The sequence below is a fragment of the Amphibalanus amphitrite genome, unplaced genomic scaffold (genome assembly GCF_019059575.1).
Source record: "Amphibalanus amphitrite isolate SeventyFive unplaced genomic scaffold, NRLGWU_Aamphi_draft 000515F_arrow, whole genome shotgun sequence".
Classification (NCBI taxonomy): domain Eukaryota; kingdom Metazoa; phylum Arthropoda; class Thecostraca; order Balanomorpha; family Balanidae; genus Amphibalanus; species Amphibalanus amphitrite.
The window spans coordinates 224,474-250,289 of record NW_024882009.1 but is presented as its reverse complement, the minus strand read 5'-3'; the positions used below and the strand labels follow the sequence as shown (position 1 = coordinate 250,289).

The window sequence follows — 25,816 nt, the reverse complement described above, 5'->3', positions numbered from 1 at the left end:
AGACATTTGCGAGAAAAAAAAAACAGGAGTTGGCGAAATTCCCCCCCCCCCCCCTCCACTGCGGTAAGGTCCTGCACCCTCTCCGAAGGTTCAGGTGACATCCTTCACCAATATTTTTGGCGCTCCTACACCCATGGACTTTCCGGTTATATGACAAACCGTCTTTGATAGGTGCCATATCGTCTTTCAGAAGCAAATGCAAGCCGGGTTTCAGGAGAAGGGCGCATTTCCGCGAATGAGTTCCGTACTGTAAGTTCCGAAAGGTATAGGTAAACATGCCGTGTCGTACCGTCCTCTATAATTGTAATCCTAGTAATCACCGTACCGTTTTTCAGCAGTATCTTCTGGTCGTTCTGCGGCAGTTGTCGGAACTGGGGCAGTGTGGCGATGAACGACACCAGCCGGGACACGGCGTTCACGAACACCCCCACAACTCTGGTGGTGGTCGGAGGCCGAGAGTCGGGAGGTGCCTCGGGGTCCAGAGGGACCGTGTTGTACCTGGGGAGAGAGGGGAGTGTGTGAGAGAGAGGGACGGGAGAGAGAGAGAGAGAGAGAGAGAGAGAGAGAGAGAGAGAGAGAGAGAGAGAGAGAGAGAAGATGATGGAGAGAGAGAGAGAAGATGGAGAGAGGAGAAAGGGGAAGAGGAATTGAAAATAGAGGGGGAATGAGAAAGAGAGAGAGAGAGAGAGAGAGAGAGAGAGAGAGAGAGAGAGAGAGAGAGAGAGAGAGAGAGAGGAAAAAGAAAGAAAGATAGGAAGAGTGAGGGAGAGAAAAGAAAGGGAGATGATCGAGACCAGAGTGAAATCCTTATTTCGGGTCAATGGGGATGTGGCGTAGTACGATACTTGGCAACCAGTGAGGGCAGAAGGAACTCAACTATGATGCAATACTGAGGGGCCTGGTTTTACCAATACTGCGGAGCTATAATCTCCCCGTGAGTGATGCTAGGTTATGCGGATATGACACAATATGGCGAGGTTCCATCGGGACGGTAGCTTTGCAAAACGCATTGAGATAGCTGAATGGTCAAACGAACAATGAATCCTTTGGAAATAAGCCAGCAAGTTACACAAGGTTGCGGAACTTGTACCCACGGGACGGCAATGTGGATGACCGAAATTATGTCTCCCAAGTAGCGCAGTAGCAGCATGGGTTCTTGACTGAACTTGCATCACTAGCACTGGAGGCCCTAGCTGCGGTTGAATGGCCACGACGATGCTACAGTGAGATCCAATACGCTGCGCAGTGCAGACTCAGCATCCGACTGTACAGGTCAGCGCTGACGGAAACGACTCAGCACTGACAATGGAACTCTATTGATACATGCCACTGCCATCTCGGCACGTTTACTACCGGTTCAGGATGGGTACAGACAGGACAATAGATACTGATGTGGACACCATCGAGGAACAGGTTTAAATGGCAAACGTCCACTCCATAATACACCCATGCATCAGCAGCACACCTGTTATGACGGATAAAAATTGATGTTGAATAGGTCAATTTAACCTACCAGGTTTACCTACAACTATCTACAATTAGGTATAACATTTTTATTCCTATCCGTATCCAGCCAATAAAACATAACAATCTATCCAGACATGTAGCGATCGATAACCATACTTTTGGCAAAATCAATGACCGCAGATGGCACTACTTTTAAGTTGATTAATGACAATAATTCACCGGCTGCGCTGGGGACTGCAGTCTGCAGACAATCCACCGGTCTGTCTTATGGGAAGGTCCTGATAAGGCGTATCGGCACCGGCCATGCGGCTAGGCGCCATGGTCTCAGGGCTCAGCCAGTGATGAAGCTTGGTGCTACGCCTTGGCAAGGAAATCCATGGGAGGGTCTTTAGGAGAGTTATCCCGGAGAGGCTGGGGCCTTTGAAGATCCTGTTATTGTCGATATCTAGGCGCGTTGCGCAACTCAGTTTTTTTTTTTTTAATCAAGCTCTTAAAATTCAAAACTTCTATATGAAAGTAGGGGAGATCCGTGTAAGACGCCCAGGGTCGGTAAGAGGCCTCATCGCTTTTTTTACCAAACCAATAATGTTATTTATTTTTTAATGTTCTTGTAAAGCAGAAGCCCTCTTGAAACAACAACTCACGAAACCTGAGGTATCAGGTGCGTCGCAGCGACTTTTGGTAAGCCTGTTTCTGTTTTTGCCCCTTTACTTGCTAGATATATGCATCTTTATCACCCTTATATATCTGAAAAAACAATGGCTATCAAATGCAATCTTTTCTCATCGAAATTGTCACATGTTAGCTTCAGAATAGACCATGTTCTGGTGCGCTGCAAATGTCTCATAAACCATAAATATTGTGGACGTTAAAACACTGTATTTTTTTAAGAGGCCCTCCCTTCGAGGATGATAAAACGCCCCCCGATAAAAAAACGCCCCTGATGCTAAAACGCCTGCACCTGCGGCAGGCGTGGCATTCTTTTTTCAAGGAGTTTGTTTTTGTTTCTTTTTTCTGTTTCTTTTCTTAGAGATAATAGGTACAATTTTCGTTGGTCATCAGCGTTTGGTTGTGCTAGTTTTCGCATTGTTCGAGCGCTTTGGAAGTGTTTTTGATTTCGGTAACACTATATTTGCTTAGCTTTTCGAAATAAAAGGCCTTGCAGCTGTGTTCGAAAAAAAGTCTTTTACAAGTCGACTTGACTTTTAAAACGCCCGAGGGGGGGGGGGCGTCTTACCATACCCATAGTGTAAGAGGCCCTTTTGCAACTTTTTCCAAAATGTTAAAGTTTACGGTTTGTGTACCCCCTAGATTCATTTTGAATGCAAATATGTATGGGAAAATGTCGTCCCCAGCTGTGTCACCAGGAGTGGGGTGGGCTCCCACATTAGCCGTAGCCCAGGGGGGAGGGGTACCTTCCTGTAAATGGGCATACCGGCCCGTTGGAAGGTTGACGAATAAAAAAAAAAAAAAAAAATGATGCATGCTCACAGCGCATGCACACGTTAGCTCTTAAATATTATCAGTTGTCTAAAAATAGCAACTGAGCTTAAGGGGGGGCCTCCTGCACCACTCTCCCCTAAAAAGGTAACACGCGAAGGAGCGCAAGGGCACAACGTATTTCCAATATTTCATCTTTTTAAGAAAATATTCCACCGTCTTATTTTTATTTCTAACTGGAGTTAACAAAAACATTGCAGCGTACCAGCCACCCAGCATAGATTGAACTTCCATTTTGTCCGGACTCCCCACTCCCCCTTCCCAGAAGTCGGGATTAAATTCTGAAGATGATCCGTAGTCCAAAAATATCACCAATCAGCAAGTCTGGCAGATAAACCGATCCTAACTAACCCGACTCCTACTTTCCAGGAAGGGGAGACAGGCTTCCTCTATATGCTACCCCATGCGATATCGAATTCAAGTCAGTTCCCTGTAACTACCATGCGCCAGTCAATTTAACTTCGAGAAACGAGTTCAGTTAACTCCAGGAAAATGCATGAAGCGTTTGAGCAGTTCTCAAAGTTTGTTCGTTACTTAAGCGATTAATGCCGTTTGCCACTATTTGCTTACCCACTTGTCAGCGTATATAGGGATGATCTGTGATCAATGTATACTTCAGAATTTAATGATACGGCGTTCGGAACTTCGTTCAGAAAGTAAGATAATAAAATAACTCAACCAGGACTAAGTCATGTTTTGGTTGGATTCTTTTCCGATGTTTTCGTTTTCTGCTCCTATAGGAAGTCTGCAGGCTGTTTTCAGTTCACTAAACCGCGAAAGTCACCCGGTATATAGGCCTAGCCTGGTGACCAGCTTCAAACAAAGAGGCCACCGCCAGCCGCGATGTTCCCAATGCACATTTTACCAAAGGAACAGCGCAAATGTATGTGCATACGTTGGTACCCACTGGCCAGGCACCCCACCTTGAACAGGCACGCTGCTGTGAGCTCGGAAACAGACGAACAACACTGCACATAGGTGCAGAAAAATTGCAACAGCGCCAAAAACAGCCGTGTAGGCAGCAAAGGACGAGGCAACCATAGCTGGAGACCAGCAACTTGCAGAGAATGCAAATATAATGGGGGTGACATCATCTAATAATTCCTACAGAATTGGAAAGCTAACAACTGTTGGTTCGATCAAGGAAAATAGTCAGAACGTAATTGGATCCTTGCAAATTTGGAGCGGTGCCGCACCTACATAACTGTTACATTGTGGGCCCACTTACCGATACCTATTCGGTATCTTTTTGTGTCTTCTCTTCTCTAATTAGACATTTTTCGGGAGCCCATATATACACTGTGATATACCCCTAATCGCCGCCCGTTGTAAGCGTCGATGCCTGGCCGTTAGACTGTACCGCAGTACATCCGTGCTTTGCGGGCGGGTATATCTCACCATCTACAGTTCCATGGCTGCTGTCTAACTACAGCAGCGATGAAATGTGTCACGATACTTATAACGTGATTAAATCGAAGGTCACCCAGTCTCCAACGAGCTTTATTGAATATTGATTAATCGACAGGTAAGACATGAACGAGCTTTCAACGAATTTTTAAGTTATTCATGGTTATTCCATTTTCAGTCCCTCAGAAATGTCACGATTATCACATGTAACGAGATATTTTAGCCGAGGCAAGCATGAAATGGCATTGACTGCTTTGATAGGGATAATATTTAGTCGTCGATGAACTTTAAACACACGGAGAAATCAATTTGGTGACGATCACCACGGGCCACGGCTCCAGTCTGGATTTAAGCTAACATTCAGCATATCTAAATTCTAATATGAATGTGCATGAGGAGTAAACAAGATTTGGTTATGCAAGTCAATGTGGCACGTACGAGGTCTTAGGAACTCGGTGATCCACCCAAGTAAAAATGAAATGTATGCAGACAAATAGGTACCGCCAGCAGAAAAGCTTCCTCTCTGCCCCATAAATCAACAAACTATCAAAAATGGTTTCGATGGGATGCATGTGTAACAGTGGCAGGATGCTTCTATGATATAACCTTTCAGTTAGGCATTACGATAAAGGCACAGACTACATAATATATCCTTTCCCGTTGCCTGAGTGTACAACCAATGTGCAAACCTGACAGTCTTCAACATCGCCAGAAAAAAAAAATCACGAGTTATCAAACGACATAAAAACCTGTACGATTCGCCCTTTTTCCTCGGATGCAGAACATATCCGACCCCCGTGGAATGTGAATAACCGGCCTGGCCAGGCGGCTGCTCAGTGGACTTGGCCCACTGCCAGCACGGCGCCTGGCGACCGCAGTGTCCCTCAGACTTCATGGACACTGCGGCGAAATGAAGCGGGCTGTCTGAGCATGCAGCGGCATATTACCTGATCAAAATGCAAGGAGGCGTTCCCTGAGGGACGATCCTGCCCTAACTATGTCCATGTTGTGCATGTGTGTAGCATGAACATCATATCAGAATGATAAACGTCGGCAGATTTTCCCTGTATTCCTACCATTTTTGGTCACGGTAGACATTTATCGTGTCTGCAGGAAATGCGCATTTTTGACGATCGCAAAAGTGCCATGGAATCCTCCATTCAAACTCCGATAAGGACGTTGCAAGGTTAACTGCTATTGCATAAGAGTGCGGTCGCTACCACAGAGCATGTCAGTGTCACTTCAGCTGCAGCGGTAAAGGATTTTCCGCTGGTAAATACTTTCACAAATAATAACGAAGCAATGTAAATAAATGTAACTACGCTGTTGAAACGAATCATGCGAAAATGGCCAAAGGACCATTGGCTGGCTGAAGACTGTTATAAGGCTAGCAGCTTACATTTCTGTACATAATATCCTAAATAACGGATTTTTTCGTGCTTCTCTGTCATGTCTCTGATCCAACATATCTTAGGGGCGTTTTGTGTGGGCACTGCTCTTTATTCCCCTGGTATTGATAACTCGAATCGGATATGTTGAAAAAGAAGAAATATTTACTACGTCAATGATCAGCTATGGTATGGCCTACTTTCCCTAAAAACTTTAAAAAAAGCCGGAAATCATGTAACACAGTGGCATTATGCAACATGAATAAAGTGGGAAGCATTACGTTTTGCATTTGTAGCAAGTCACGTAAGGGAGCCAAATGGGCGCACCGTGTCGAATGCGTACCACTTTGATCTTTAACGACATAGAAATATGCCGCTATGATCCTTATCATATAGAAACAAAGTTCATGTGTCGTTTAATACAGCTTTGACATACATATTCAAGAATCCCTTTTTGTATGTTCCTTCAAATTGCTGTTCTACATCTAACTAATTGGCTTTGTCACATAATTGGCTGTGTCACCGTTTTGTGCATTTACTGTATTGTGTTTGTATTTTGGGAACACATATTACTTATCTTCAGGACTTAAAAATAATGTAAAGTAAAACTTTATTTTCATAAGAAACTGCTTAACTAGAAGATACAATGTTTGTGCCCTCTTAGTCCTGACTAGGATGGGAACCAAAAAAGGGGACATTGGCCGCGGTTCCAGTTTGGTCATGGTCCTTCATTATTTGTATGTCACTCATATGATGTTTACAAAGTCCTTGGAACTTACTGTCATTTGACTCCTCACAAAACTGTCGGCTAATTTATTGAGCATTGCAATCAAGCATTGATTAACGAAGTATAGGCATGCAAGTGGGTAAGCACTAAGCAGGCATTTATAGTGATAGAGCACTTTAGTTATTAAATATTAACTATCCCGGCTCACGATCGCTTCCCAAAAGATCAGTCAAAACTCAAAGCTCGCCCCCCCCCCCCAACATTCGGTACCTGATGAACCATAACTCATTGGAAACCTAACTAACCATTGTGCCATTATTTTCAACCACCATGATTAAAACGACAACAAACCACGATACACATGGAGGCCCTGGGCCATCACCTTCTTCAAAACCGAAAGTTGCCATCTACACCAAGTCATTTCACCCCAGCCAATCATTATAACTCATAGAGGACACAGCCGTCGCTGTCACCGGTGGAACTAGAGATTGCAATCCCGGAACGTTTTGCCAATCCCGGGATCCCGAAAGTTTTTATTTCGGGATCCCGGGATCCCGGGATCCCGGCCTTGTCACTAAATGTCGTAAGAGTGATTTCCTACTGACATATTTTGTGTCTTTAAGCTTACCACAAACAAAGAGGCAACCAAAAGCCATCCTTAGACCATGTCATTTGCATTAAAAACGATTGAATTTGCGAATAAAACGTTTCGATTTGATTAGCATTAGCATTTATTCCCAATTGGCCTTCATAAAACTGTGCGTCGACCTGATCGTTTACTAGACAGGTTCCAGCACATCCACGCCTCACTCACTCTTCGTCTACGCTACTCGTAGTTAGCGCGACAGTTTTAAGCCATTGCCATGTTGGTCTACTTAAAAACTCGCAACCAGTGTACGCCAACTTTGGCAGCTCCCTATTTCACAGTGTTTTCAAAACGTCGCGTGGTCACTTTACCTCCTTCCGGTTCCGCTTTCATCATTAAAGGGACCCTCCCACCTTCAAAAAAGTTTATGAATTGGCATGAAAGTGATGTCGCTCTGTTCAGAAAGAGCGAAAACGAATATCTACCAAATTGCACCGAAAAACATTCACCGGTTTTCAAGATATTAGACTTTTACTTTTGTTTACTTTTTGGGATCTCCGCTGTTCCTAGCGACTTTATTTGGAAGCAATAGTTTGTCAGCTGAAAGTGCGGCACTTGTTGCGCGCAAAGCAGCATATACCACTGCGTGCTACAAAACGTTTTAGTCAAACATTTAAAAAACGTTAGATATCTGCGCTGACGTCACACATTCAGAGGGGTATTCCTATGCATTAGCCCCTCTGAATCAAAATGCTGCAATTTTGAAATTCAATATTTCCGATTTAAGGCATTTCTCGATGTTGTGAGTGCCGAAACCGGTAATTGTGAGCCAGGGACCCCATTTTGGCTATCTCAACTCAAATCTAATGTTAAGGTGGGAGGGTCCCTTTAATGTCTCTCAGAATTTGCTCGAAAGCCGCTTTGAGAGCAGAGTCACTGACTGGGAGAGCTCCACTCTACCGTCTTCAACGTCTGAATCAGTGACCTCTGCCGTCACTTGCGTGACATCTGTGACATCTTTCTGCGACACGAGCTCAAAGACTGTCTTGATGACCTCCTTTGTTCCGGCCACGGACGGGCAAGTCAGAATCGCTGAACGATCTGTGATCCTGATAAAGATGTTGCAGCGCTGATGCTGCATTTTTTTGACTTTCGGGACCTTTTTTCGTACGTATTTAAGCGGCTTAACCGCTGTGGGTGATACCCGAGAGCTACCAACACGGTCGATTGTGGACGGCCAATACGGGGTGCCAGCTAAATAGTTTATCTGCTTTATGTCACGCAGCACAATAAACAGTGTAAACAAGACTCGTGCAGCGGCTGCATTCTTTTTAAGGTGAAAACTGATTCTTTTCGGGATCCGGGATTGGCAGAATTTCGGGAGCGGGATCGGGATTAAAATCCCGCCGGGATCCCGGGATCCCGATCCCGGGATTGCAATCTCTAGGTGGAACCAAACTGTAGGTACTTACGAGGCGTAGAACTTCTGAATGAGTTGGTCGATCTCCCGTTTGTCCTGCTCGGACAACTGCGACGCGGCGGCGGCGGCAGCGGCGGCGGCAGCGGCGGCAGACGCGGAGGACGCTGAGGTGGCAGTGGCGGCAGGAGCCTCCTGGGGAGGGGAGGCACATGTCGCCGCCAGCGGTGCCGGACGACAGTTGCGACCCCCTCCGTCCTCCTCTTCGTTTAGTCTCTGCCGTTTCCGCTCTTTCCGGATCTGAGGAGAACGGGTGATGTTAATAAGGCGGATTCATGAAAATTTGTGGGAACGTCATCCCTGTAAGCATTGGATTAGCGATGTGGACAGAAATTGAAAGTTATGGGTATCTTAAAGGTTCTGCCACGTCTGGCCCAGTGACATGGCTATCAAACGCAGGAAGTTTGGCATGAGTTAATTTACCGGAGAGCTTTATATGTAGCATCGAACCAGCCAGCGCATCAGTCATATCAAAGTTCCATTCGTTTCCAGGGCCGGGGTGGAGGATTAGGGGTTTTAGAGGTGCTCGAGCACCCCCTGAAATTCAAAGGTCACAATGTAATAGAGCTCCAGTGGTTGCTTAAATTACGTCTGAGACACAAACTCCTTTGCGTTAGTCGCGAGGAGAGTTATGCTGTTGGGTAAGCGTAGCTTTTCTACGCAAGAATTGGACGCCTCCATTCGCCAGGTGCTGGAAAAGCACCCCCTGGGATTACGAGTATGACAATTATCCGCCCTTGTTCGCTTCCGATATAGCTCAGCTCACTCTTTCAAGCATCACTACATACATCGGAATGAAGCAGTTGTTGATAGTAATTCTTAGTGCCTCGTAGTAACCTTTATACCGGTGAGAAGTTCGTCTTTGGATCGTGTAATTGGCAAGTGTGACGAGACGCGGTGCTGTCATCGTTCATGAGCACGACTCAAACCGTTTCGGACGAGTTTGCTGCCGATTTTGTATGCTGTCCGATTGAGAAATTTCGGGCTATATGTGAGCTGCGCCATGTCAGACTGAATGAGAAATACCGCGATGAGGTTTAGTGTCACGTCTCCCAGCTTGTGACGTCACATGTCTCGGCATGACGTCACACAGTTTACGTGACGGTCGTCCGGGCGGCGTCTTGGCACAGATGTTTGTCATATCAGCCATGTCAGCTACTGGCAGCTGCTGTCAGAACCGCTGTCAGCAAAGCAGATGTGAGTTCCCTTCATCATGCACGATAAAATCGTGTCCAGTCGGTGCCCAGTAAAACAAAAGCTGTGGTAAAGTTGGCAATGAATTGAAGACGACGAACTTTAATCGGGATCATTACCGTAAACTTGTTCATGTATCAAAGCACAGGTTTCAGTAACCGGCAACAGACAAAAAAAAAACACTTGAAACGTTCACTTAATCACACTTTTACACTGATGGTCTCATGCTGCTACTCATACATGATTGATGTTCGAGTTACTTCTCACAGCCTGCATTTAATTCTCGCGGATCCCTTTTCTTGCTTGCTTTTCACATGCAATCTCATCAACAGATGCTAAGCGTTTCTTCTGTGCTGGCTCCAGATCTGTTACAAGATGGCGTCCCAGACAGGCACGATATGAGCGTGCTATGAGCCAAGCCTCCTCAATGACCACAGCTGTAAGCCGAGTGTGTTTCCCGATGTTTGTCCATGAATAATAGAAAAATGTAATTACGGATCTCTCGTTCTCTATGCACTGACAAACTACGTCAAATGCCAACAGCCAGTCCAGTTTTGTCCTGATCTCAAACCGGTACACTGGATATTCACAGAAAATGAGCAAAACAAAATGGTGAGAGGTGAGAGGAAAGTACTGGTGGCTGGTGCTGAACAATAATGACAGCCTTTACTGACCTTTAACGAGTTGTGGTAGTGAGACATAATGGTGAGAGAAAACGGTGTGAGTTTATAGCAAGAATACGTGATGAAGACGCTTCACTTTGAATGCCTGACATCGGACTAAAACGAAACAGTTCATCTCCCGGCACGGCACCTCGAATTGAGGTAGCTGTCAGTTGACATGCAAAACTTTCCGAACCTCTCAGATTGCTTGTGTCACGGGCTGGAAGCTTGTCATAAACTGAGACATTCGAGTTTCATTCATTCATTCGTTTTAGCTGGCCGAAATCGTTGTTCTTTACAACCCCACAGAACGCCATTCACAGACGAAATGGCTCAACAAACTGAAAAGAATTGAATCAGCAAAATCATCTAGGATTGATTGAATTCCTTGGGCCATTTTTTAGCGGAAGGACACATCATGATGACAATGAATCACCACATCACATTTTCCACATGTGTTCATATTTCCTCACGCTGGAACGACCACCAGTGAATTAACCCTCGCATGTGTAGGGGGGGGGTCGGATGGACCCCCCCCATGGTTTTTCGCGAATAACTCGCGTAAAAAGCGGCCGATCGCGACCAAACTTTCAGTACCCTCGCATTGATCAATTTTACACCTACCCTGAAAATTTCATGACCCTGACCCAAATGACCTTTGACCTGTGACCTCTTTTCCGAGACCATGTTTGGCCGGAATCGCGATTTCGCGTATGTCGGCTCGCACTAGCCGCGTGTTTGCAAGCTTTTCGTGGTTTCAAACGTTCAAACATGTGATTTGATGTTACTCCCGTGTGTGTCAAGGTCACCTGAAGGTCAGGTCAGGTCATTGACCTTTGGTGACCTCGGGTGACCTCGGGTCACTTTTTCGAGTTTTACATGTTTCTAGGCTAGTTTTTGGAGCTGAATTCGAATTTAGCAACCATTTGAACATTTACGAAGTAGTTTTGGTGACTTCGTAACATGTTACGAAGCTGGCAGAGGCGGTTGACACGTACTACGAATACCCGTCACGACGCCTACTGGTTGACCTGACCTGACCTGACCCGACCTGGTCTAAATGCTTCAAGACATCATCTGTGATCAAAACTAACACGATATTCGTGATCAGCACCCCGAAAAACCCCTTAGCAGCCGCACTTTACGACTTTCTAACAGGTCCCGATTTTCCCGACTTTGGGTCATTGACCTGACCTGGAAGGTCAACCAATGACCTAGGACCTTAAAATTGGGTATCATCGGCTTCCTCTCGTCACGGGCAACACGCTCGTTTTTTCCGCGAAGCTCTAGCTCGATCAGGGGCCAAACGGCAAGGGGGGGGTCCAACCGACCCCCCCCCCTACACATTAGAAGCTGGCAAACGCCGCACACATGCGAGGGTTAACTAGTACCAGCCGGAAACTGGTTATTTGGAACGGCGACAGCCCCGGCCAGAATTCGGCACTGTGACTGATATGTGGTCATTCACACCAGACGCCAATAAACCAGTCTCCGACTCGACAGAAACCATCAGTAAAGGTCAGTTCACATTGGACACGAGAGAGACCAGCCAGACGGATGCCTGCAGGGAATAGTGGATGCAAAATATAGCCGCCCCGTGAAACGGGCCATTTTTTCAGACGTCTCCAGCCCAGGCACGTAGCTAGGATTTGGCCAAGGGAGGGGCGGAGGAATCCCGGGGGGCCTCCTTTCTACAGAGGGCCTCCTCCCTAAAGGGGCCTCCTTTCTACAGATGGTCTCATGCCTACATAATTACATACAACATAATGCATTCACTTTTGTTCAGCTTTCATATGGCCAGCGCACTGGTATGTTTCTTACCGCTGCAGCGGTAAGAAACATACGCATATCACAAGTCACCGAGTGGCATGGTAACTGGCAAAAAAAAAAAAAAAACTCGGGCGGCGGCGGCGGCGGCGGTGGCGGCCGGACCGCAGCAAGAGGGGGAGGATCTGCGAGGAATGGGTGGATACTGGATGACGGTCAGAGTAACACTTGGTGTATTATCATGGCGCTTAACCGTATTCCGGGCGGGCTCTGAAAGACTCTGAATCAGGCGGGGGCCTTTTTGGCCCCCGTCAGAACTCGAAAAGCACGAATCGTAGCGACAAACGGCAACGGCGTTTGATAGTTCGTTGAACGACTTACAAGTACGACTTTTGTAAACAACTTTTTTGAGTCAGGTCAATATTGAGGTCGCCAGAGGTCATAACAAATAACATGGTTTATAATGACCTATACATAGATAGGTCAACTTCAAAATCTGACCTAGGAAGGTCACGCTGGGTACCAATCAACGCGTCATGCTCATGAACAGGCGAACAGTTTGGTACACTAACAACTATTTAGCCCCATCATGACGTGATTTATTGGCTAAAAACTGTTGATGTCCTCACCTCACCTCAGATGATCCTTCCCGGTGTCCCTGTCAGTAAATGCCATCTGGGTGCTTACAGATTAGATAATCTGACGTAATTCAGAAAGAATTGGGTGGTTTTGACTCGTTTTCTCGAAGCAGGACACAGTTCATTATATTTTCCAATAGGCTTGTCACGATTCTGACCTAACTGACGTCTGCAAGATTGAAACTATAGGTTATCAATTCTTTCTGTGTGAATGATGCATGCCACGTTTACTTGCTGTAGGTAAAACATGGTTTCGTTAGTAAATTTTCCTAGGTCCAGGTGGTTTGCTTCATTTACGCCGTACATGAAACAAACAATCGATGGATATATATTAATGTCCCGGTCAAATAAATTATTATGAGTTGTGCGAAGCATGGCTATGGGAATATCACCACGATCTGATAAATGGTTTGGGTTATTGCATCCATCGTAAAAATACCAACACAGCCACAGGCATATATTACAGAAATAAGCTGAGCTATGTTCATGGATTAACCCGCGCCCTGCCGGGGGGTGTTTAAACACCCCCTGCAGTTTTCCGTGAATATCTCAAAAACGGCGGCGCGGCACACTATCCTACATCATTTGCACATGTGTTGTCAAAATTTCAGACCCTGGTCACTTAAGGCCAGGTCACCAGGTCAGGTCAAATGACCTCACTACATAAAAAGTTTCAATGTCTGCCAAAGCTACACGGAGTGACCAAACGCTTTGGAACTTTCAGAGATGCAAATGCACAAGAGCGACAAAATGCACAAAATGTATGTCTTGGAATTTTGATATCGATGACATAAGGTCAGGTCAATTTTGCGACCTAAAATTGAAAATCGCCGGGGAGAGAGACGGAAGTCTTTTAGACGGAAGTCATTATAATTTATAAACACTCTAAAACACTGGATTACTAGTATCTTTGACACACTGAACATGAAAATGGCACCCGTGACCCCTTTTTATAACCCTGAGGTCATCTCAGGTCACCAATGGTATCTGACTGTTTTTCGCGAATAACTTTTGATAGAGGCATGCTAGAGCAATAAACCCAGCCAGCAATTCGGTTGGGGAAAGTGCGGGGACAGTGTTGGGGAACGCTTGGGGAGAACGTACAATTCCCCTATCGCATCGGGGAACGGTCCGTGTTCCCCATCCCTTCCCCGAATGTATCGGTAATATGTTCAAAAGACATGGGGAAATCACACCGATCCCCGTACGGGGAAAGAGCAGCATTCCCCAATCAAACCCCACTGTTGGGGTTCGGTCGGGTAAAAGATCAGATTCCCCGTACGGGGAAGGGTGCGTTATCCCCGACCCATTTTCAAGAACAGATTGATTGGGGAAAAGTAGGGGAACTGTTGAAATTCCCAGCTCGGGATTTTACACTTAATCCCCAGACGAATCCCAACCGCTAGTAGGACGTCTTGAGATAGACTTCCAGCATGTAATATAACAAGTATTCAATAGAGAAAAATTGCATCTTGGGAATGCCATGGATGAGATAATAATGGATTGGTGTCTTCGCAGTTTTTGGCGACATTGAGCTCAGGCCTGCCATTTAGCGGGAGAATTATCGTAAGTTAGGAGCAAGCCGAGTGAACGCCGCTGATTAGCATTGTGACACACGGGAGTGTGGTGTAGTAGCAGGCTTAATGTGCAATTTTTCAAAATGCTATGTCTTAATATGTCAGTAAAAGCGAAGAAATTAATAGATTTATGTGCAGCGTCAGTAATAAGATAAGCAGTTCCATGTTATTTCCTCATTAAATCGTGAAACAGGGAGTTATAGGAGACTTCGCCAGCACGTGTCGTTTTCGCTATTTTTCACATGAGTCTTTACTTGGCCTAAATAAAACAAATTACCCGATCAAAGAACAAAACGAACGTAAAAGTACTATCTATAAGTCTAATGAAAAAGCTAAACGGTATTGCTAACGTCATTGCCGCTCAATGTGTCATTCAAGACACTCTATGAAAAGGACCAAGCCAGTGCTGCGTAGTCGATGAGATTTCTTGAAGATTTCAGTGACTTTGACTCCAACTCCGATTATGCAAATATCGACTCCGACTCCTGCGGTCAGAACTGTCGATTCACACAGACTCCGACTCTGCAGCCCTGGTAAGTCTGTGGAGTCGATGACTTTTCGGTGACGTTCGACTCATACTCAGACTACAGCTTTTAAAAATCAACCGATTCCGAGTCGGAACAGAACCGCTGGCTCTGACTACAACTCCGCAGTCCTGGCCCAAGATAGCCGCCTAAAACAACTTTGATGTGTGATCTTCTTCGTACATTGTTAATGTTATTTTAAACAAGGAGTGGAAAAGGGAGACGAAGCCTTCACAAACAAGGATCTCCTGTTGCGGATCAATCAGCTGCTGGAACAGAAAGGCATAAACACAACGCATCTCATTTCATCGTTTTCCTAACGACTCCAATGTAAGCACTGATCAATGCAGTACGAGCATCGATGTGACATTTGTGTACCAAGTTTGAGTGTTATCCGCCCAGCCGTTCTTGAGATATGGAAGCGGCACCCCGCACGTGCGCACGTGCAGTAGCACCCCATAGTGACACATGGAAATGCATTGGCCACTGGGTGCCTAACTTGACGAAATTTTACCGTAATGGGCCCAGCCATTGCGGAGTTACTTCATGTGGAACAATTTCGACATCCCTAAGTTGGCACGTGACACGTGCCGTAACATTAACTAAGATGAAGAAAATCGGGCGAAATTCGGAGAAGAAGGAATAAGCCTACCAAATATGTATGACATATTGTCAAACTGCTGTACCATTGTTAGTAAATGGCCATATAAAAGCTCTTACAAGCCAATGGGACTGGGCGTTTCAATACACACCGTCTTACGCATTTTATTTTTGTTATTACCTAAAGGCTGCTTGACGTTTTTGGCTTTCAGGCATTTAAGACATTTTTTTGTCGTCTCAGGTCCAGTCAGATTACCTCCAACTCGTGGGAATATGCACTTCGAGCCAACTAACACACCACACCCACGTGTGTCATAATGCTGAGAGATGGCGTTCACTCGGTTTGCTCCTAACTTACTATAATTCTCTCGCTAGATGGCAGGCCTGATCCCAATGTCGCGAATCCCAATGTTAATTTCCACGAGACACCAATCCAGTGTTATATCATCCATGGGAATGCTAAAAGCAGTCTTAGGAGCAGTTCTAGAGCTACATGCTCATGCATCGATTGAAGGGAGATATAATAAATAAAAAATATAACAATATAACGATTTTTTATAATCGTTTTCATGACAGGTGATCTGGCGAATGCATCAAACAGTGACCAAATTTGCACCAAATCTCTTTTTCATATCTTCATATCATATACCTATTTATTTCAGTGTTTTAATCGAAAATAATGTCTGATAATTTGATCAAATCGGCACCGTATCTGGACCAAATGTCTACCAATTGTGTACCAGTTACCTATCATGAAAACGGTTATTCGCAGACATTTGATTGTAGACATTTGATCGATGTAATTTTCGACCTAAAAGAGAGGAAAAGCCGTCTTGGTTTACGGGGCCTGCTAAGCTGTGAGGATGAGGACACGCATACGCCATTACTTTGAACGAACGTTGGTGCCCTTATTTCATGAGGTAAAAACAACTTTGACAACTTTCAGGATCTATGTTTCTTCTCGCATTGCTGTGGCATAAACATTACGTTTTCTTTCTTCTGTCATCACTCATCGCATTGAAATTACAAAAGCATCAAAATTTCAACAACACACTGCTTACGACTTAGAAGTGTCGCCTCAACGAAGCGAGGGGAGGGGAGGGAGGGGTAGCAACGGCCGGCCGCCGTCGGTTCCGTCCGCACATCTGGTTGGGGGCGTCTCCTGTCGCCATCTGTCATCGTGAATGGGGCCGTGCCGACGCGTCAGACGGGACGAACGGGGGAAGTCGGTCCAGAGTCACTGCGCCGCGCGGTTGTGTGAGCAAGCCGTGGGCTAGGTACCGTTCCAGGTCAGACCATGGTTGGCACTGAAGAGTGCGGCGACACTACAGAGCTGTGAACGAAGACGGTGAACGGCGAGATGTGGTGACCGCTTGACTGACCTGTGCCCAAAGTCGTGATCTACCGCTGGGGTCAGTGCTTGAGAAGCTGCAGACTCGGCACCAACGGAGGACGCAGCTCGACGAGGAATATATGCTGTGTTGGTAATGAACTAAAGCACTTAATTGTAACGAATCCATGATAGATATAAAATGACGATGATACTAACTCAAATTTATTGTAAAAGACAAAGCTTCCGATACACACAATATCTTGATCACTGTCCAGGGTATGCATAATATGACGTAAAAATGACTGAGGTCATCAACCTCCGTCTGAGATTATCCTTAAATTGCCCGGACAATATAATGTCATCAGCCTAATGCTTTGTCTGCTTCTGTTCTAGAGGGACGTCTGCCGGTTACGACCGGAAGGTTTCCGACGGGACTTGGCAGGACCCACAACAGCAGTATGAACCCGGCGTGGACGTAATTGCTCGCATCTCGCATGAGCAACCGAAGAGCGACTTCCAGGCGAAGCTGGTAAGCAGTTTATGGGGGTGGGGGTTAACTTAGAACTGTTGAACAACCTGCCCTTCACCCAAGTCTAAAGGCTGAGACACACTCTTTCTTCAGCCAGAAAATCTCATGCGAGAGTCCATTAATTAAATACATGAAATCACGATCGCATCAACCGCTTACAGGGATGTGCGAACGATTGACGCGATTGTAATAAATACATGTATTTGAATAGGCTCTCGCATTCCATTTTTTTTTTGTCTTCGGAAAGAGCCTGTTTCAGCAGCTCTACTAGTCAGCTCTGCTTGTGAAAGGGACTTCATTGTTATCTTGATAAACTAGCAACCGATTTTAATTGTCAAACGGCGTTCATTTATCTGTCAAGTGCTTTCGCGAGGAACTTCGTAAGGCGCAATATAGACGTAAAACATGTATTACCTAATGACTTTCCTGGAATGAGAAATGTTAAGAAGTACAAATTTAATTATTTAATTTTTATTTACTATTCAAAGTATATAACATTCATTTTTTTATTTACTATTCAAAGTATATCACATTCATTTTTTTATTTACTATTCAAAGTATATCACATTCATTTTTTAAGCACATTTCGTGGGAAAAAAAAGTTATAAATAAGTGTAATTTCATAAAATGGCATTCAACATGTTTCAGCGTAAGCTGAAGTTTCCATAAAAGGACATTTCATGTAGGTAGTAGCTAGCTGTAAAACCTGATTGATATACCTACAAGTGCACATATTTTTGTTTTTGTCCACAGCCGCAGAATTCCTGGAGATGCGCTGGGACATGGATCATAGCAAGGTGGCTCTCAGCGGCAGCTGACCGCTGAGATGTGTCTGAAACAGCCAGAAGGAAGACTCGAGTTGTGGATCCAGGGCACTACTGAACGGAAGGCCGGACCAGCTGTAGGGAGACTACAGAAAAGCCGTCGTTCTCAATCTGCTGAACAGACTCCTCCTGCAGAGGATCAACTGGGGTTCGACGTGTTAGAACTGGGGTTAGACCAGTTACCAGTGCTCGTGTTCGTCACCTGTTGTTTGTCACTGCTGCGCTGCTGCTGTAATGTTTGCCACCTGCTAAGCGTTCACAATGTATTTTAAGTGAATAACTTTTTCAGTGTTTGTCTTGATTTGTAACGAGTATATCAATTATCAAGCATGTTAACCTTTCATCAAATGAGGGACTCCACATAAAAATAGTATAGGCTGTGGTGGTACAGACACATACCATGCTTGGCCGACTGTTGTGTATTGATCTAGTCGTTGAAGCGTCCTGAAAGTCTGGAAATAAACAGGCATGGCCAAATGGATTGGTTCTAATTATTTTCCTGTGCGGTTTTATCGTTTCCCTATTGTGGGGAAACAAGTGGACAATTTTGTTTGTATGTAAACAAGTATGTTTATACAAATTTTTGTATGTTTACAGACAAAATAAATAGTCATTGTCAATTTTAATGGGACCCGATCTGTTTCCAAGTGCGGTTTTACTGGCTTCTCCGTACGGGGAAAAAAGCAGACAAGGCAGTGGGGCCATTGCCAAGTCGGGGAACGGCCGGGGCTCGCGAGGGGAAAAGGTCTGGGAACGTTAGGGGAAAATCACGGTTTCCCCGATCGGGGAAGGTCTCCAGTAAGCATAAACCCGTATAGCCGGGTGGGGGAATGTGCGGGGCTCGCACAGGATCTTCTTGGGGAAAATGTTCGATAGCCCCGTACGGGGAACCGACCTTAACAACGGGTTTTAACCATAGTCGGCGCGGGGGTAGCCTGGGGGACGTTTGGGGAACGCTTGGGCAATTATACCGTTTCCCCTTACGAATCCCGCACAAAGTTCCCCGTACAAAGTGTCTCAAATCCCAAGCGAACGCTCCGTTTTCCCCAAGAGAACGGTTGGGGTTTCCCCGAGCCTGCCCCAAGCTCGCCATAGGCCTTCCCCGTACGGGGAAAGCTCCGATTTGCTGGCTGGGAAAACACCTTAGTTGTGTTTTCATCGCTCTAAAACACCAGGTAAAACCGTTGACGGCAAAACCGTTGACGGCACCCGCCACCCGGCATGATTTCTCTGAGCGCATTCATACAACTAATTTGTCTACATAGGATAGGGCCTTCTGTTTACAGAGGACCTCCTCCTTACAGAGCCCCTGTCCCTTCCTACAGTGGGCGGCGACGCGGTTGGGAGTCTATTCTGTACAGTTTCCTGAGTTCTCAGTTCTCACTATAGTGAAAACTGAGAACTCTCTATTAAGAATAGCAGGGACCAGAAGCCAGCAGTAATCGCCACGCACTTTCAGAATGTGGATCGCTCATGATTGTTCAATACAATTGCTTACAGTGGGCCTCCACTCTATGTTCTTAATATACGACGCTGTCTTTGACTACCGGGGGCCTCCTGCCCAAGAGGGCCTCTTATCTACAGAGGGCTTCCTCTCTACAGATTGCTTCTTATCTACAGAGGGCCTCCTCTCTGCTGAGGGTGTCTTTTTCTCCAGAGGGCCTCCTTTACAGAGGGCATCCTCTCTACAGAGCGCCTCCTCTCTAGTCTCTACAGGGACCTCCTCTCTACAGAGGGCTTCCTATCTATATAGGGCCTCCTCTCTTCAAAGAGTCTCGTCTCTACACAGGACCTCCTCTATACAGAGGACCTCATCTCTGCAAAGGGCCTCCTCTCTTCAGAGGGCCTTCACTCTACAGAGGGCCTCCTACCTACAGAGGGCCTCCTACCTACAGAGGACCTCCTTTCTACTGAGGGAGTCCTCCTCTACAGAGGGCCCCCTCTCTTCAGACGATCTCCTCTCTACAGAGGGCCTCCTCTCTTCAAAGGGCCCTCTGATTTCAGACGGTTTCCTCTTTACAGAGGGCCTGCTCTCTACAGAGGGCCTCCTTTTTACAGAGGGCCTCTTTTTTACAGAGGGCCTCCTTTTTGCAGAGGGCCTCCTCTCTACAGGGGGTCTCCTCTCTAAGGGGGCCTCCTCTCAACAGAGGGCCTCCTACCCACAGAGGGCCTCCTCTACTGAGGAGTCAGAGGGGCCCTAGCGGTCAGACACAGACACTAGTGGTTATTCACAGGAGATGAGAAGGACCCTAGCTGTCACTTGTCAGGCTGGTCAGAGGGCCCTGATTGTTCTGACGTCATTTTTTAGATTCCCGCGTGAATTTCGTTCGCCTCCGACGTGATTTTGGCCAACGTGGGACTTCGGCCCACGTTGAATTCAGGCCGAAAGGATTCAGGCCAACGTGGGCCTTCGGCCCACGTTGGCCTGAATCCTTTCGGGGGGCCTCCTGAAAACCCCAAGGGAGGGGCGGGCGCCCCCTCCGCCCACCCCCTTGGCTACGTCCCTGCTCCAGCCTCTAAGGCCAGTGCATGGGGAGCGGCCGTGTTAATGTCGTATATCCCCAGCTTTATACCGCGATGTGTCCCATGCTTATGAGGGAGACTTTGCGTGACCTTGGTTTGGCCAGTTGAGGTGGAAGATATTTTCTGTGGAGAACTACAGTGCAACGACTGACATTTTGGGAAAGGCGTTTGCAACTTTGCAGGCTTAAAGAGCGCATGGTTAATATCAGCCTCTGTTTAAACTAAAACTGTTGAGCTATATCAAGCACCAATCCATTTTATCAGCCCACTTATGATTAAATATTTTACTCAAGACCAAAGTGACGTTGTGCAGCTTCGCTCCGTCCAGTTAGCATGTTCTGTGCACATGGCATTTATACAAAGCAGCCTTATCAATAATCGATGTCTACCTAATTCCTGAAATACACTGCATAGCACATCACATTCATGGGATCCTTATAGTTAATCGATGTATACCTTCGACCAACATGAGTACATATGATTATATGTAATAAGTTTCCAACTCAACCGCTTGAGCGCACGACTGGTCTGGTGGCGACCCGGTCAGGTCAAGGGCGATCGGTTTGCTCCGCTCGCCGCTTCGTGCACCCGATAAGCGGAGATGGAGATGACTCGACCTTTGACCTATGCGCTGCACTTTTGACCCCCGGCCTTCACGTTACGTTCAGAGTACGTTCGCTACGACCTGGCGCAAAGGAAGGCCTCGAAACTCCTGCTCTCTTAAGTCGGTGCAAGGGTATGTGATTATCCAAGGCACGAGATTGGTCATGAGCACGGCATAAGGTCAGAGGAATACATGTAAATGTCAAGCAACGGTGCTATTCTCATGCGAGATAATTCATGGGATAAATATCGTTCTTTTAAATTTGCATCTATCAACATAGCAACAGCTTCTTAAACGTTTTCATAGTCTTTGCTATAGTAAGACAGCATGCAGCCCGTCGATTTTGCAGTGAAACGCTGCATGCTGCATGCATGCTGCACAGTGCACAGCCCAACAGTCAACGGTGCACAGTCGGTGCCAGCTGCACCCAGGCAGCAATTCGCTTGGGCTGAACTGTGGCAAACGTCGGGCAGCTTGGGCTTAGCTTGGGTTTGCCCACTTTGACTAAAACCAATGTATTTTTTACTAGGGCTGAGCTGGGGCATGCCGCAGCTATGCCCACGTGCGGATAGCAGTAGCTCAGCCCGACATCTGCCCACGCATCCAAAACAGGCTTAACTTGGGCGGAGCGCGGGCTGATCAAGCTGGCTGTGTCCTTCGGCTAACTGGAGTAAAGCCGGAGCTTAGCCATACTTGTTCGGCTGTTCGCGCATGCGCAGTTCTGCGCCAATCATGTGCAGCGTTTGTGACAGTCTGCGCGCTGTGCGACGAAACGACACACCGGTGTTGGGGCATTTGGTGGTTGATATTTGGGCGCGTGTGACAGCACGAAGAAGGGATAGTGCTCACTGCTCTTATCAAGTGGACTGGCATGGAGTTTTACGGTAGGTAAGTGTATTGAATGGTGCGCTTGATCGTATGTAAACGTAATGATTTTGACTGAGTTTCACACCATCAAACATGAAGCTGAATAGCTGTTCAGCCTGGCGACTTACCTCGCTCAGAAAAGCCGCATTCCGTGCCTTTATATCTTTGTGAAATACCAGCACTTCTGAACCAGGAAAATGAAATACAAAACACAAATATTTATCTACTTATCACCGAGCACGCTCATTCTCTGTCCGCGTTGAAAATCGAATGAACATTTTATACGGATCAATGAGAAGTGCTTTTACAGTATTAATGCAACAATAAGTTATTTTTCAAGCAAACATGCAATGTACATAAATTAAACCAATTAATCTCTTTTCAGGTACGTACCATTAGAGCAAATGGTTCCAAAAAAATTGAATAGTTATACAAACCAGGACCGGGTGGACGCCGCAGTCGCCCTCGCCAAGTGGTTTAGCGGAAACTGCCTGCTTATAATTAAGTAGGTATACCTACATATATGGAAACTGCGCCGAAAGCTGGCCGACCATCTACTGCAGATGTGTGTGTGTGTCGAGGAGCTAAACGCCTCCAAAGCTCCCATTCACCAGAGTGAAGTTCCTTATAAACGATTGTTTGCTAATTGCTTTATGTCTTATGAGCGATTACTTGTCCTTACTTTATGCTTTCGGTTGGGTGTTCAACTAAGTATTATGAGCGGGGAGGGAGGCTAGCGGGCCTTGTGATTGTTTTATAGTTTTGATGGTGCTTTTTCATGACTCATGCCATATTATTGCTGCAGTTTGCAGTCCACTGTTTCATGTATTTTTGTTTCATTTGACGTGTCTGTAGTCGTTTGAAATATACATTCAATCAAAGTCAACCACTACTTTCCTTTCACAATGCTCGATGACCGGTTAACAGAGCATATGAGTGACCGTAACAATTTTGAATATGCATTGTAACCGCACAACCTGCTGAAAGTGCATTGGCTGCTCCTTGCTACTTGATCCAGTGTGAAGCAAAAGCAAGATGAAGTCAAGTCGAGACTTGAGAAAACAGGAGCCGTCACTCGAGCCGAACCCGAGCAAAGCCACAGCAGTTTGCAATGTATAAACCCCATTCACTTCTATGGCTTATGTCGGGATAGACAGGGCACACAGAGTGGGCTTGCATGAGTTCAGCCCGCTCGGGCCCAGAGTAACATCCATTATATAAATGGATTCACTGCTCGGGCTTAAATCGGGCTAACGCCAAGCGTCGCTCAACTAGGGCTAAACTACGGCTGTCCGGAGCTCGCAGAGCGGGCATACCTCCGGCAGAGCATGGGCTTTAGTCGGCGTTTTTGTGTCATACGCCGACTTTAGCCCAAGCCCTAGCCGACTTTAGCCCGACTTAAAATCTCGGGCAATCCGCACTTGAGCCTGCTTGGGCCCGGAGCAAAATTGCTGGCTGGGCTGTCAGTCGCTACAGCGAGTCTATTTCTGTTCTGGACTAAATCACAGAGTTCCGTTCAGAGCAGCGCTTTACGCGAAATGAAGGCCCGAACTCGACCAAAAGACCTAATTTTAACGCTGCATCTATTGCGCTGCACGCCATGAATGTGAAATGCTAACGGCATTCCCCTCCGAAAGCTCATTACTGGAGCCGCCTTTGGGAGTTGCATCAGCCTGATAATGGGAGTAATCAAGACTCAGACCGGGCCGGCATGCAGTAGATGGTATTCAAATGGCCAGATCCGGCGGAAGAGAGAACTTACAGAGCCGAGGCATAGTCTGGCAAACCTAAGAAAGAATGCATTTAAAGTGATGCGGTCGTTGATGCCAGCTGCCGGACATTGGTCACGTGACCACATTTTCCGTTTGACCTTGAGTTGGCACCAGATTTTGTCGACAGACGTGGCGCAGCTTATTTTACTGCATTATTTTAGATGCTAAATATTTAGACTGTGGTGGTAAATGATGCCGTGCAAATAATATTGAATCATTGGTGACATAGTTACCATTGATACTTGAATAGCATCAATAAAATGCAATTAATCTACAATTATTACTTTTCCATTGATTTTATTGTGATTGCAGGCAAAGGTAGAAACTGAAGAGCTGAGCCTGCAGCTTACAGTTGTTCTATACAGTAGCGGCGGAACACCTTCAATTAAGGGGGGGGGGCACTGCCGACTTTCGGTCCGATTCTTTCCATGCAACGCCCATAGGGCTAATGTTAAAATGCCAAAATTAAAGGGGGCACGGTGCCCCGGTGCCCTCCCCGTTCCGCCGCCTATGGTTCTATAACCCTTAATTAATGCATAACTCAATGCTACTGAGGGCTGCAAATTTGTTGCCCTTATCTTTAATAACTGATGCCCTACTGTAGCAAGGGAAAGAAAGAAAAGGAAGAAAAAGGAATAAAAAAGCTGCATCTTCTTTGCGGTTCATCAATCACCGCGGTCCACTGTTGTTCGGCTGGTTGTAGCGGAAGAGAGAGAGCAAATTGCTGCTGGGAGATCCTCGATAGTAGAGCTGGTAAAATAGGGGAGCTTAAGAGTCTTGGAAAAGATCCCGAGACAGATCCAGGGAGAAATCCAGGTAGTGATGAAGATGCTGAGATCCTGAGATAGATGAGATATCCCGATAGAGATCTTGAGATAGAGATTTCAGATGACGTCCACCTGAGGGAGATGTAGACTGAGATCCACCTGAGGAAGATGTAGATACAAATCCACCTTGCGTACAAATACATCTGATGGAAGATGCTTTTTAATTTAGAGGCTTGATGATTCTGTTCATTGTATAGACCATGATGCACGAGATGCTTCTTCACTGCTCGGATTTGGGATAGAAGGATCCGATCAGCTGGGTTTGCGGCACAGTTGGGCAGGTGAAGGACAGGGCATTCGAAGTCCCGATGACCACTGCCAAACATATGGGTGGTAATTACATTGATAAATTGAATGTGATCATTTGTCCAGTCACCCATTCCTATACTGGCCTTCCCATTAAGAAAATTGCCCACTTAATTCGTATTAGCGTTGCTAGTTTTAACTGCCCTCGAGAATCATTTGTTCGACTGCCGTAACCGAATTCTATCAAATTCCTATCGGCCTTATTCTAAGATTCATGCGTCGTCATTCTCACACCCTTGCTCGCATTACGTTTGCATTTCATGTATTCACCCAAATTTAATTGATAGCCCCCGAAATTCCCTCCGATAGTGTTAGGCGTCTTACAAACCAGGGTCTCCCCGGCGAGATAAATGTCTCTTTCCGGAATCCATATGCATGCTCCGCTAACCGGCGACTAAGATACTTATCGCAGGGCCGTCCAGAATAATTGCACAAATATCCACCCTGCTAATTTATGGGATTCACTACACGTCCGATAGACTTATGGTACACATATACGCGATTTACATCCGACTTATCTCTCTATCCGGGAGAGATTACCTATGCCCTCTTCCGGTCCGCGTGTAACACCTCAGTTCACGACCCAGGGACCACCGTTCATATCCTGGAACTCTCCTCAGGAACTCTCCTTAAACCATGGGATTTACTCTTCAAGGCCTTACGTGTCCTGGAGTACATTCTTCCCTCCCCTGAGGCTGTCCAGTACCGATCAAGGTA

The 25,816-nt window shown here is 46.1% G+C and overlaps 1 protein-coding gene and 1 long non-coding RNA gene across 3 annotated transcripts in view; one reads left to right on the top strand and one right to left on the bottom strand.

The window, feature by feature from the left end:
* Positions 1-25,816, bottom strand: part of LOC122393092 (ecdysone receptor-like) — a 116,515-nt gene that overhangs the window by 13,728 nt on the left and 76,971 nt on the right. For both annotated transcript variants that reach the window (XM_043388726.1, XM_043388724.1), the window contains exons 4-5: positions 8,548-8,792; positions 326-498 (exon numbers count right to left, since the gene is read on the bottom strand). In XM_043388726.1, the coding sequence (XP_043244661.1) occupies positions 326-498; positions 8,548-8,792 (418 nt within the window). The remainder of the gene's footprint in view (positions 1-325; positions 499-8,547; positions 8,793-25,816) is intronic.
* On the top strand, positions 17,303-18,337 carry LOC122393094. The gene is made up of 2 exons (XR_006258624.1): positions 17,303-17,376; positions 18,130-18,337. It is a non-coding gene; the product is annotated as an uncharacterized LOC122393094 (long non-coding RNA).